The sequence below is a fragment of the Silene latifolia genome, chromosome Y, assembly GCF_048544455.1.
Source record: "Silene latifolia isolate original U9 population chromosome Y, ASM4854445v1, whole genome shotgun sequence".
In the NCBI taxonomy this organism is placed as follows: Eukaryota; Viridiplantae; Streptophyta; class Magnoliopsida; order Caryophyllales; family Caryophyllaceae; genus Silene; species Silene latifolia.
In genome coordinates, this window is record NC_133538.1 from 81,134,369 (window position 1) to 81,147,699 (window position 13,331).

General features: G+C 38.6%; 1 protein-coding gene across 7 annotated transcripts; it reads left to right on the forward strand.

Annotated features, from left to right (window-relative positions):
- The first annotated feature begins 1,133 nt into the window (after positions 1-1,133).
- Positions 1,134-12,874, forward strand: LOC141634085 (E3 ubiquitin-protein ligase makorin-like). 7 transcript variants are annotated; one of them, XR_012538816.1, is made up of 8 exons: positions 1,134-1,277; positions 1,934-2,021; positions 2,125-2,888; positions 9,535-9,604; positions 11,464-11,552; positions 11,632-11,701; positions 11,796-11,852; positions 12,253-12,571. XR_012538816.1 is itself a non-coding variant. In XM_074446388.1 (7 exons), exons 1-6 carry the CDS (start codon positions 1,261-1,263, stop codon positions 11,666-11,668), a joined length of 1,065 nt encoding a protein of 354 aa, XP_074302489.1. In that variant the 5' UTR covers positions 1,142-1,260; the 3' UTR covers positions 11,669-11,701; positions 12,673-12,874. The 7 variants fall into 7 exon arrangements, 3 of the variants coding, with proteins under 3 accessions (XP_074302489.1, XP_074302487.1, XP_074302490.1); XR_012538815.1 differs by lacking the exon at positions 12,253-12,571 and adding an exon at positions 12,673-12,874 and having other exon boundaries at positions 1,142-1,277; positions 11,777-11,852; XR_012538817.1 differs by lacking the exon at positions 12,253-12,571 and adding an exon at positions 12,673-12,874 and having other exon boundaries at positions 1,142-1,277.
- The last annotated feature ends 457 nt before the right edge of the window (positions 12,875-13,331 follow it).

Genomic DNA, 13,331 nt, shown 5'->3' on the forward strand with positions numbered 1-13,331 from the left:
ATTTCATTTATTCATAATCTTCTAATTTCACCCACCCTAAAGTTAATCATGTACTGCATTATATGTACTTCGTTCATAAACTATCTTTACAAACATAAGTACTACTTCATTATAAACATTCTACAATATATGTACTATATTAAAACATTTTACATATACATTGAAAATTACATTGAAAAAAAGGCATTGCATAAAAAAGTAGAAAAATCAATAGCATTAGGGCATTACTCCATATAGTACATTTTGAAGAAAAGCAAATCAAACCATGATAGTAGTACGCAGACCAACACCACCACTATTACGTACTACTATGAACCACCGTTCAAAACAACCCAACTAAACGCCTATTGCCTCGCCGGCTAACTGAACCGTCGACGACAACCCTCCCTGGCCAACTGAACTAACACCCCACTCCCGTCGAACTGTCCCTCGCCACAAACACCATATACCATCATACCAGCGCACCACAAACATCATATACCCGCTTACCACTGCATCAACAGCGAATCTCACGTCGCCGACGGACCACCATCGAAACACACCGGCCACGCCTGGCCATAAAGCACCACGAACAAACCCACCATACCATAACACACTAATTAACCCATAATTAATTTAGATATAACCCTAATTAAAAAGGAATGAATTTGTAAGAATAGTCAATTAAATTATTAATATTGGATTAACAAATTAAATTATCTGCTCTTTATTTGAATAATCGTTCATAATTGAGGAGAATTTTAAGGGGTTGATGAAGTTTAAAGTCTCATCAATAGAAAGAAGGTAGAATGAATTAGGTTTGATGTTTTTAGCAAAGGGTAGAGAAATGGAAATGTATGTGTAAAAAGTACTATAAAGAGTAAAAATTGTACTGCGAAAATAAATTACGTTCATATATTATCCATCTTTATATAAAATCAAATAAATTTATTCTAGGTAGTTCATACAATTTGGACTCTTGTAATCGCTCGAAAAAAGCTTGTTTATTAATATCTTCGTTTATTAATATAAATATAGATTTAACGTGTGAGTAAGTTTAAACAAGTGAATTAAGCGTAGATGTGATTGATAATTTACTCTTTTTAAAACGGCCCAATTTAACAAATATCTTAATTTAAAAATTAATTAAAAAAGGGGAAAATCCAGAACATCAAACCCTAAGTAAATATCATGTCCGAAGATAATTGAAAGAAGCAACACCTGAAAATTGTGAGGGAGGCGTTGAATAATTATAGCTTCCGTCAGCTGGAAATCTCCGCCATGTCAAATTCCGATCGGTAATTTCTTCATTTTCGTCAATTTAATTCTTAACTTGAATTAATCCGCAATCTTAATTTTATCTGCAGAAATGATTGTTGATCAGTTTTTGTTGCTTTATATTTCCAATTTGATTTCCTGCAACATGATTTTATGCTATCGAAACTCAATTTTATAGAATTGGCAATCATTTAACCCTAAATTAATAGCATTTCATGTGTTATTATTACTAATTTGTACATTTGTTTCGTACATTCGACGTTGTGTTAAAGCAAAGGTAAAGAATTCACCGAGACGGAGTGGGTAGAATTTATGTTTCATGTAGAATTTGTACATTTGTTTCGTACATTCGACTTTGTGCAAAAGCAAACGTAAAGAATTGACTTTGAGGGAGTGTGTAAAATTTATGTTTCATCTAGAATTTCTACATTTGTTTCGTACATTCGACGTTGTGCAACAACAAACGGAAAGATTTCACAGTGACGGAGGCTGAGTAGAATTATGCTTCATCTATTTTTTTTTTTTTTTTGGCAGAGAGTTTTCTTGTTTTCAATAGCCTTTGTTTTGTGTGATTTGGTGAATGTCTTGCTGTGCTGGTTTATTGGTTTATGATCAATCAACTATAATTTGTGTTATTTGACGAATGCTTTCGTTATTCCGTCGCTATTCTGTGTAGGGTACTTTGCAAGTTTTTTGCACATGGCGCTTGTCTAAAAGGTGAAAATTGCGAGTATGCTCATGATTGGACTGCTCCTCCCAACAATGTAATTTGTAAACCCCCCTATTTGCTTACTGTTCGACTTCCTACCATTACTTTTACTGTTTGATTTCGCTTATTATTCCTTTTCATGCTATGGCGCGAGGTAGATATGCAAATATTATCAGCAAGGAGCCTGTGCATATGGTGCACGCTGCCGTTATGATCATGTCAAGCCGGTCAAAGTTTTTCGCGCCGAGTCTCCTGCTTCATCTTCTTCGGCTGCTTCTGTAGTGACTACGATCGATAGGTCGCCTGTTTATAGTGTTCAAAAAGAGCTGTCATCTACAGCTACAAGCAGACTTCTACCATCTCGCAGTAAGCAAGCATGGATTCTGCAGCTTGAGGATCCTGATACTTCAAATGATGATGTCTTTCCGAAACCTAGGGGTCATGACCCGGATGGTCAAGTTCTATGTTCGTTTGCTGCAGCTGGACACTGTCCCAAAGGGGATAAATGCCCTCATGTTCATGGGGACTTGTGCCTCTCTTGTGGAAAGCACTGCTTGCATCCTGCCAGGCCGAAAGAAAGGGAGGAACATTCTAAAACGTGTGCGAAAATGCAAAAGCATCTTGAATCACTACGACGTAGTCAAGAGATAGAGTGCAGTGTTTGCTTAGAACGTGTTCTCTTAAAACCCAAGGAAAAAGACCGCAGGTTTGGGATTCTTTGTGAATGTGACCATCCATTCTGTATCTCATGCATCAGGGTTTGGCGTGGCAGTTCCCCATCATCTGGGATGGATATCAATTCCACATTGAGGGCCTGTCCCATATGTCGCAAGCTTTCTTATTTTGTCATTCCGAGTGTCATTTGGTATTTCTCACAAGAGGAGAAGGAGGACATTGTCAACAGCTACAAGGGTAAACTTAAGTAAGAATCTTTCAGTACCCTTTTGTTTGTAATATTTGCTGGTCTTTCTCAATTTGTAAATATGATGGCAGTAGAGGGCCGACAGAAATGGTCATTACTTCTTATTCCTCCCTTGTCGTTTACCTGTGTTTTCATTTAAAACCCAGTTAGCTTATAAGCAATTAATAGATGGTTCGAGTATAATCTGAGTTGCTTGTTAGGTAGCGATCGCATTGCTCCTAGAAATAACCATGTCAACTCCATCAGTTATTTAGCATTTTTATACAAGCCCTAGAGGCCTAGATAGTGCTGTAAAGAGAAAGATTAGGCTGCAGGCTTTGTTTTATGATTTTCATCGCCTTATTGCCCTTTATGTTCCTCCATCATTTAGTTTTTTCCTCCCTCCTATCCTGCTTTATGTTGTTTGAAAAATTATAATACAAAGGTGAAACTTGCGAAAGTTGGGAATTTGGCGAGACCTACACTACCCAAAGCCAGTGAAGGGAGTAGAGGCTGTAGACAAGTGAAACTTGCGAAAATTGGGAAGTTGGCGAGACCTACTGATACAAGTGCAGTAGATGACATAATCCTTAACTCGACTCAGGGGCAGGGGTCGAACTCGAGACCTATTGATATGACTACCTATGTTGGGGCTAAGCTGCATTCGGGTTCTGACGGTTTAAGCTTATTGTTAAATGGAGGCCCAATGCTGAGTTGAAAGATGCGGGTTTGAGGAAACACAGTCGAGTAGGGAAATAATATCATAGTTAGGAAATAATATCTTAGTCAGAATAAAATTAATTCCAAGATTAGATTTAAATAGCTAGCTTGGCAATTAAGTTAGGAATAAGATTTAATTATTTAGCTTATTAGTTAAATTAGGAATAATTATTATTTTAGTGTTTGGTTTGGCAGTCTCGTCGTTTAAGGAGACCTAGTTAGCTATATAAGGAACGTTTGTATTAGGTTTTCATTCATTCAACGTTTTAATAAAATTCCAGAAAATCCGATCAAGTTTTGATCACAAACCCGATTTGAGATTGTAATTCAAATCTTCGTCTAACAAACAAACGAGGTAGTTTGTTCGTTGGGCACCATTAGCTTGTATTCAAGGCCGAATCACAAGCTAAATATCCGTTACAAGTTTGTTAAATTCTGTTAACTCGTCACGCTTACTACGTGACGATTCTAAGTTCGTTAAAGATTCGTTAAAGCTTCCGCTTTTGTATCATCTGGTATCAGAGCTTCGGCTCTTGATCCTTAACGATATGGATTTTAACAATCCTGAATTTATGAATAGCGTCCGTAGGGCGTTGGAGAGTATTCATGAGGTTAATCCACGGTGGCAGCCAAGACGAGGTGAACCAGCCAGACCGGTGGATGAGTTCAAAATCACTGAACTCCCTGAGTTCGAAGGCAGTACCGATCCAGAAGATTATATGGAATGGGAGCGCCAGATGGATCGTATGTTCGAGTTCAAAGATGTTCCCGACGAAAAACGATGTAAGTATGCCATTCTGAAATTAATTAAAACTGCTTCCTTATGGTTCGAAAATTTAAAGGATAGGCGGCAGAAGGAGGGTAAACAAAAGTTAAATTCCTGGGACGATCTTAAGAGAAAGATGCGAAAGAAATATGTGCCCAAAACACATAAAATTGATTTGTATAAAAAGATTGCGGAACTAACCCAGGGTAAACTATCTGTCACAAATTATATTGCCGAGTTTGAAAAACTTACCATGATGGGTGAAATAGAGGAAATTGAGGAGCAACGAATGGCTCGATTTTTTAGAGGATTGAACTATAATATTGCTAGTGTAGTGGAACTACAGCAATATACATCGTTCGATATGCTATGTAACTTGTCTGTAAGAGTCGAAGCACAACAGAAAACTCCACGTCAGAGTTTCAGTAATTCTTCCAGAACCCCGGCTGCACCATGGGGTAAGTACGACAACCAGAGGCAAGTTGCGGCCAGTCCAACCGTGGGTACCAAACCAGCACCCTCGAATATCCTGCGTGAACAACCAGAAGCGAAAGGTAAGGAGAAGGACTTCTCGAAAATTCGGTGTTTCAAATGTCAGGGTTTCGGTCATTTTCAAAGCGATTGCCCAAATAAGCGGAATATAACCTTGAGGGAAGCCGTGAGTATCCGCGATGAGTTGTACGATAAGATGATTGAGGAAGAAGGGTTGTTTGTAACTAATGAGGAAGAGGAGGAAACTGATGAGTCTTTAATATTCGATGCTCCTATCTACGATACCAACTTGGTATTACGCCGGATGTTGCATTCAAAGGTCGAGGCTAGGGATGATGCACAACGGGAGCAGTTATTTCATACCAAATGTCAAGTTAAAAATCGATGGTGCAGCGTTATAGTAGACGGTGGCAGCTGCACTAATGTGGCGTCGACAGAATTGGTGAATAAGCTAGCATTAACTACATTACCCCACCCGAAACCTTACTCCCTACATTGGTTAGACAACGGCAACAAGTTGAGAGTTGCAAAGCAAACTCGGGTGAATTTCGTTATGGGTCCTTATGAAGATGAAGTTTTGTGTGACGTAGTGCCTATGGACGCGTGTCACTTATTACTTGGGCGACCATGGCAGTTCGATAGAAACGTTTTTCATCAAGGGAGAAGCAATGTGCTTTCCTTGATAAAAGACGGAAAGAAGATTATTTTGAAGCCTATGTCACCAATGGATATTCGTGCTGCTCATTCAGGTCAAGAGAAAAGACCTGGGCAGTCCTTACTTGCCAGTGAAAGGGAAGTCGAGCAAGTCATTCAGGAAGGAGGGCGCATATACGCTCTGTTGGCAAGGGAACAGACAGATTTGTTACCTGTCCTAACCGGTAACAGGAGCACAGAAGTGTTAGACAAGCTACTGGAAGAGTATCAGGATGTGTTTCCCGAGGAGTCGCCGAGGATTACCCCATACGGGGCATAGAACATCAGATTGACCTCATTCCAGGGGCACCTTTACCCAATAAGGCGACTTATCGATGTAACCCGGAAGAAACAAAGGAGCTCCAAATGACAAATTGAAGAACTAATGGAGCGTGGTTATGTTCGGGAGAGCCTCAGTCCTTGTGCAGTGCCAGTAATACTTGTACCAAAGAAAGATGGCTCATGGCGTATGTGTATAGATAGTCGTGCCGTCAATAACATCACGATTAAGTATCTGTTTCCTATTCCGCGACTCGATGACATGTTGGACGAGTTATACGGTTCCCAAGTATTTTCTAAAGTGGACCTAAGAAGCGGTTATCACCAGATAAGAATGAAAGAGGGAGATGAGTGGAAGACGGCGTTTAAGACCAAACATGGACTCTACGAATGGATGGTTATGCCGTTCGGTTTGACCAACGCACCTAGCACCTTCATGCGGCTGATGAATGAGGTATTGAAAGCTTTTATTGGTAAATTTGTTGTTGTCTATTTAGATGATATATTAATTTACAGTAGAAGTTTAGAAGAGCATTTGGGGCATCTGCGAAAAGTGTTTGAGGTACTACGTCCCATCGCCTTTTTTTCCGAGAAGTTGAATGGAGCAAGGTGTAATTATTCCACTTATGACAAGGAATTTTACGCAATTGTTCGGGCGCTAAATCATTGGAGTCACTATCTTCGACCAGGTCACTTCATTTTACATTCCGACCATGAATCGTTAAAATATATTAATGGTCAGCAAAAACTGAACCCCAAGCACGCCAAGTGGGTTGAGTTTTTACAGTCATTTCACTTTTCATCCAAATATAAAGAAGGTAAGAGTAATATCGTGGCTGATGCTTTGTCCCGAAGATATATGTTATTGTCCACTCTGGAAGTTAAACTACTGGGGTTCGAATTACTCAAGGAGCAGTATGCATTGGACGTTGATTTCGGGGAAGTTTATGCGGATTGTGGCCGTGGAACATGTGGGGAATTTCAGCTGCAAGACGGATTTTTGTTTAAGAGAAACAAGTTGTGCGTTCCAAGACACCCAATACGGGAATTGTTAATTCGTGAGGCGCATTGCGGTGGTATAGCTGGACACTTCGGTTCACAGAAGACTTTGGAAATATTACAAGAACATTTTTATTGGCCTAAAATGTTTGGTAATGTTCAAGAGATAGTCAGTAAATGTGTCAACTGCCAATTAGCTAAAAGTCGATTTAAAGCAGGGGAATATCTACCGCTGCCAGTACCTGACCGTCCTTGGGAGGATGTTTCGATGGATTTTGTGCTTGCTTTACCTCGCACACAACGAGGTATGGACGCGATTATGGTAGTTGTAGATCGGTTTTCAAAGATGGCGCACTTTATCGCTTGCCACAAGACAGATGATGCAGCTAATGTGGCTGATCTTTATTTCCGAGAAATTGTCCGTTTGCATGGGGTACCGAGGTCTATTGTGTCGGATAGGGACGTGAAATTTCTGAGTTATTTTTGGAGTACATTGTGGAGAAAGGTGGGTACTAAGTTACTGTTTAGTACCTCGCATCACCCGCAAACGGACGGACAAACAGAAGTCACCAATCGCACATTAGGTACCTTACTCCGTGGTTTGGTGAACAAGACTCAGAGGGACTGGGATGTGAAGCTTGCACATGCGGAGTTTGCTTATAATCGCTCACCAACCTATGCTACTAAGCACTCTCCATTTGAAGTTGTGTATGGTGTTAACCCGTATTTGCCAGTCGACTTATTACCACTGCCCAGGGACGAGTTGGTCCATAGGGATGCCGAGTCCAAATTAAAATCCATGCTGAAATTACATGAGGAGGTTCGGAAACGTATTGAGAAGATAAATGCAGCCTATAAGGAGCGGTCTAATAAGCATCGAAAACCGCGCCTTTTCAGTCCCGGAGATTTGGTTTGGCTTCATCTGCGTAAGGAACGGTTCCCCGGGAAGCGTAAAAATAAACTTATGCCTCGAGCTGACGGTCCATATAAGATTGTCGAGAAGATTAATGATAATGCTTATAAGCTGGAGTTACCTGGAGACTACGGCGTTCACGCTACCTTTAATGTGGGTGACCTGTCACCTTACTTTTCTGATGATGGACTGGCGGAATTGAGGGCAATTCCTCCTCAAGAAGGAGGAGATGATACAAGTGCAGTAGATGACATAATCCTTAACTCGACTCAGGGGCAGGGGTCGAACTCGAGACCTATTGATATGACTACCTATGTTGGGGCTAAGCTGCATTCGGGTTCTGACGGTTTAAGCTTATTGTTAAATGGAGGCCCAATGCTGAGTTGAAAGATGCGGGTTTGAGGAAACACAGTCGAGTAGGGAAATAATATCATAGTTAGGAAATAATATCTTAGTCAGAATAAAATTAATTCCAAGATTAGATTTAAATAGCTAGCTTGGCAATTAAGTTAGGAATAAGATTTAATTATTTAGCTTATTAGTTAAATTAGGAATAATTATTATTTTAGTGTTTGGTTTGGCAGTCTCGTCGTTTAAGGAGACCTAGTTAGCTATATAAGGAACGTTTGTATTAGGTTTTCATTCATTCAACGTTTTAATAAAATTCCAGAAAATCCGATCAAGTTTTGATCACAAACCCGATTTGAGATTGTAATTCAAATCTTCGTCTAACAAACAAACGAGGTAGTTTGTTCGTTGGGCACCATTAGCTTGTATTCAAGGCCGAATCACAAGCTAAATATCCGTTACAAGTTTGTTAAATTCTGTTAACTCGTCACGCTTACTACGTGACGATTCTAAGTTCGTTAAAGATTCGTTAAAGCTTCCGCTTTTGTATCACCTACACTACCCAAAGCCAGTGAAGGGAGTAGAGGCTGTAGACAGAGGAATAATGTGCTTTACATGAAGATACCGAGGTCTCAGTTTCGCTTCACTGTTTAATGACTATTTTAGAATGATATGTGGGGGTTTCTAAACCTAAAAGCTTCTTAACAAACAAGAAACAGTTGCACCTCTAAGCATTTTTCTCTGCATTTGAAGTCCTAGATGGCTTACCCCCTCCCGTCACACCATCAATTCTGTCATTTCAAATGGAGCCAAACACTTGTTTTTATTTCGCTTACAAATTTGATTAAATAATAAAAAAAATGGCCTATTAAATTGTCTGTGCACTTCTTGTAATATGTAACAATATGAAGTACATAATACATTTGATTAATGTAACTTCCGACAATTTTTGTATAAGCAACCTTTTATGATTTCAACACGTGGGTAAGGTTGTGCACGCCCCAATACCTCACCAACAAACATGAGTTTTTGAGTTTTGTTTGTACATTTTAATTTATTTTAAATTCGTGATGGAGTTTTACATTCTCTTCCCATCGTCCTTTTTCTCCAATACACCTATCTAGGTGGTGGGGAACTGCTTTATTATAACAACTATTACCATAGTGCCCAGGCTCCACAACAAATTGTATGGTTAATTGGTTGGGAAGGGGATTTTTACCCCTATATTTGTTAAATGATTCTAGATGACTTAAAATGAAAATTGCACTAAGAATTGCATTGAATGATGGCTTCTTCACAATAAAAAGAAGTGCAACCATTTTATTGTGCGGTTTTGTTTTATTTTCCATAATTCTTAAAGCATGGCGGGTCTTTGACTCCTTTGGAAATGGAAATAAACGGAGAATGCTTTGTGTTGTAGAAATAATGCTTATTAGTTTGTACTTTTTGTTTTGCAGGTCCATTGATTGCAAACACTTTGATTTTGGAAACGGGTCGTGCCCTTTCGGTATCAGCTGTTTTTACAAAGTTAGGCAACCTTTTCTTTTATTTTCCCTGGCCTTATTTTGCTTCTTTCTAGGCATGTATGACTGTAGCATTTTTGGTGTTTGTTTATCATTGCTGCAGTCATTAGCGTTCATCCTTGTTTGTGTGTGTGTGTTTTTTTTTTTTTTTTTTTTTTTTTGTCTTTTTGCATGAATCCATGCTATTCATTCTGCTATACCAAGGCTGTTTTACGCTTTTTTTGGGGTTAGTGGTTTGCATCCTCGTGCTGTTAGCTGGTCCATCTTATATGTACTTGAGTGCACAACTGTCGATGCTTAAGAGATGTGTCAACTTATCACAAATGTTCTTTTTATAGTGTTTCATTTAGTCATGCTATGTGCAATGTGTGTACTTTAATTCTGCACAAGTCAAGTGAGCTTTATTATTCTGAACAGGACTCATGAATCCTCATTCCTCACCTGTATCTTTTTACTTGCACCTCTGGTATTATTACCTAATACATAGCTTCATACATCAAGTACTGTAAGCCATGTTTGTTAAGGCATGTTTGTAGTGTTCAATGCCAAACCAAACAAATTTCATTGTTCTGAAAAATGACTCTGAGTTCATGTACGTATTTGTAAGACCTTTGAGGAAGTGGAAGAAACTTGAATATAGCTGATGTAAGCGGTGTGCGATGTACGGAGTATTATCTTACCAATGATAATGATAATGTCCCTAATAAGCTGACTAACAACATTAGTTAATGTCACTGAAACTGGACATTGTTTACACGAGCAATTTCTGTATCTACCCTACCCTAAACAAGAAAAAGGAGTTCCTTATATCACTTTTCTTTTCCTTAAGTTCTGATTGAATACATGTCAGATCCGGTGACTGACACAAATAAAGTTTTGCAATAAGGTATTCTTTAGATTGTCACATTTATATCAGTGAAATTTTTTATTCTGATTTGTATATGTCATTCTGTTTATTGTCTTCTATGTGGTCATAAGTTAGACTTGGGAGTTGGGAGTGCTGATGAGTGATTAATTCAAGCCATTTCATGCCCAGTACTCACTCAAAGCAGTACGCATAGATAGTTCTTACTTCTCAGTCTAACTCTAATCCAACTCAGCTTCGAGTGTCAGATGTACCACTGTAGGAGTGTCATATATCGAATTTGTGAAAAAAGATTCATGAAGCCTAAAATGAAGCGTTGAAGTGTGGTATTATGCCAAGAACAGTTGTTGAGCTCTCCGTTGACACTCTCTTAGGAGAGCAAAAACCAATATACACCCACAAAGGCCACAATAGCAAAATTCTACACGCCTCATATAACTTTTTGGGATTATCTCCTTATTATTTACATCTTTAAATGAAATTCGCTCTCACATCTCCACTTGATATGGCACACTAGGGTGGATCTTACCCAAACCTCACGATCACAAAATCAAAATTTTCCTAAATGTCCCACTTGGTGTGCAGAAGTAATATTTTTTCGACGTTTTTAGTGATGATTAATTGGGGGGAAGCAACACTATTTACTTTATGACAATCTATTACTGGTACATGCTTTGGGGAAACATAGTTTATTGTATTGACTTATAATATAGATACTGACAGCTGTACAAGTCCACGCTGCTTCCGTTTATTCGAGTCTTTGTTCGATTCCAGTGTGCTCAATCCTATCTTTCATGATTTCTATTTTCTACTATATAATGCTTGTCACCACTTACTCTGGAGTTTGTTGCTGATGTTATACTCCATACTTGGTTTTCAAGTCTTTTTCCAAGTTGTCTATTTTAGTTGGCTAGCCTTATTGAGGTATTGTTGGCTTGCTGATTTCATTGGAATATTGAATAATAGGATGACCAGTTGTTTCTTTCGTTTCCTTTCAGCATGCATATCATGATGGCACTTTAGAAGAAGTGGTTTTACGTCATCTTACTACTGCTGATGGAGAAAGTTTCATACCAAAGCAGATTAGGTACGTAATATCTTATTCTTGATTTCAGATAGAAAATAATTCCTTGGTTTTGTAACTGATTATGATCAAATGATTTCAGGCTTGGGGACATCTTCAGCAATATCCGCATAAGCTGAACTGAGATGGAGGAGAGCCTCCAGTAATCCAGTGTGAGTTATGTCTTGGGCTATGATATATAGAGGTCGTAGGAATTTTTTGATGTAAATATTGCATCATTCTTGCAGGTTTGTACAATTCTTAAAGATACATTTAAATGCTGGTATATCTGAAATCATTAAGCAGATTGGTAGTACACCTAAGGTGAAAGTTTTTCTCATGTCATACATTCGTTTTTTCCACATTGAATTTAACTGAAGTATCTGCAATTGTTTCCTGTACTTATTCCTCATAACGTGTTTACTGGCTCTTTGATGTGAATTAATATATATTTCATTTTGATTTAGCTTCTCCAATGGTTATAGCTGTGAGTCGCATAACTTGTGAGCATGTGACAAAAACTGGTTTAAACCGTCTTATTGCCAGGACTCATGTTATAAGTTTTCATGTGAGCTTGAGAATTGAGAGTGTACCTCTTTGGGTGATGTTATCAATTATTTTTTCAGAAAATCTGATACACTCGTGAACCTTTAAGCTTGTGTAGATTCTTAAAATAACTTAAGTTACATCAAAGGCTAAGAAATTTTCCTTCCCTTATCTTCAGGGGTGAAGTAGAAAAATTAATCCGGCCGGCTTGTACCCTCTTGGCTCCTTGGAAGTTTTTGGAACGAACCAGCTTTTGTGTCGTGCAATGTCAAGGGTTCAAGGGACGTTAGAGAAGAGTGATGAGCATTGCTCAATAGCAAAAGTATTCAAAAGTCATCTCTTTTAGCACATCAGTGTCCTTTAAACTGTGTTCTCTAAAAATGACTCGGTCATATGTCTGTATTTTATCTTCTTTCTTTACTTATTGGGGGGTTGTATCGCTTAAATATGTTCCGTAAACTTGTTTATTCAAGCTATTAGTAGGATCTTGCGTTCTATGATTAGATCCCATTTTAGTTGCGTCGTTTGCTACTTTTCTACATGCTGGCTTTCGGTTTCCGATGTTATGTGACCTTTGTTGGGGTCTTACTTGTTGCAGGTCTGGGAGGGGCATTCATTTTGTATAGCATCCAAAAGGAATTATACGAATGAGAGATCAGGGTGTATCAGAAGTGTTGTTGACCCATCATCTTATATCAAACCTGCTACGTTTATATCCGATTATGAATTTGAAAGCACAAATACAAGTGCTACTCTTTTGATTTTGGAATATAGGGTAATATCGAAATAAATTAAAATTACCTTTTAGAAATGGTTGTTAACGAAGCTACTTAGACCATCCCCAAGCAAAGGTCGCGTTAATTAGGCCGCGACTCTGTTTTACTCTTAATCTCACTTTATTTATCTTGACCTACTTTCACCTTCTCAAGCAGAAGGTCACGACCCAGGTCATCAACCCAATCATTTCACTTTCCAACCAATTACATCTCTCCCCATTATATCACCTTTTCATATATATATATATTTTTTTAATTAATTATTAATATTGTCAACCAATCACATATCGCCACATATAGGTCATGAGTTCGGTCAATTTGCTTCACCAAAGGTCACAAATTGACCTCTTCACTTCAAAGGTCACCATAATTTTTTGGTTAATTGGTGATTAGTGTGACCAAGCAAGGTCATGACCTACCAATTGACCTTGCTTGGGGATGGTCTTATGCTGTCCCCTTATCCTAGAGAAAGTTGGAAACA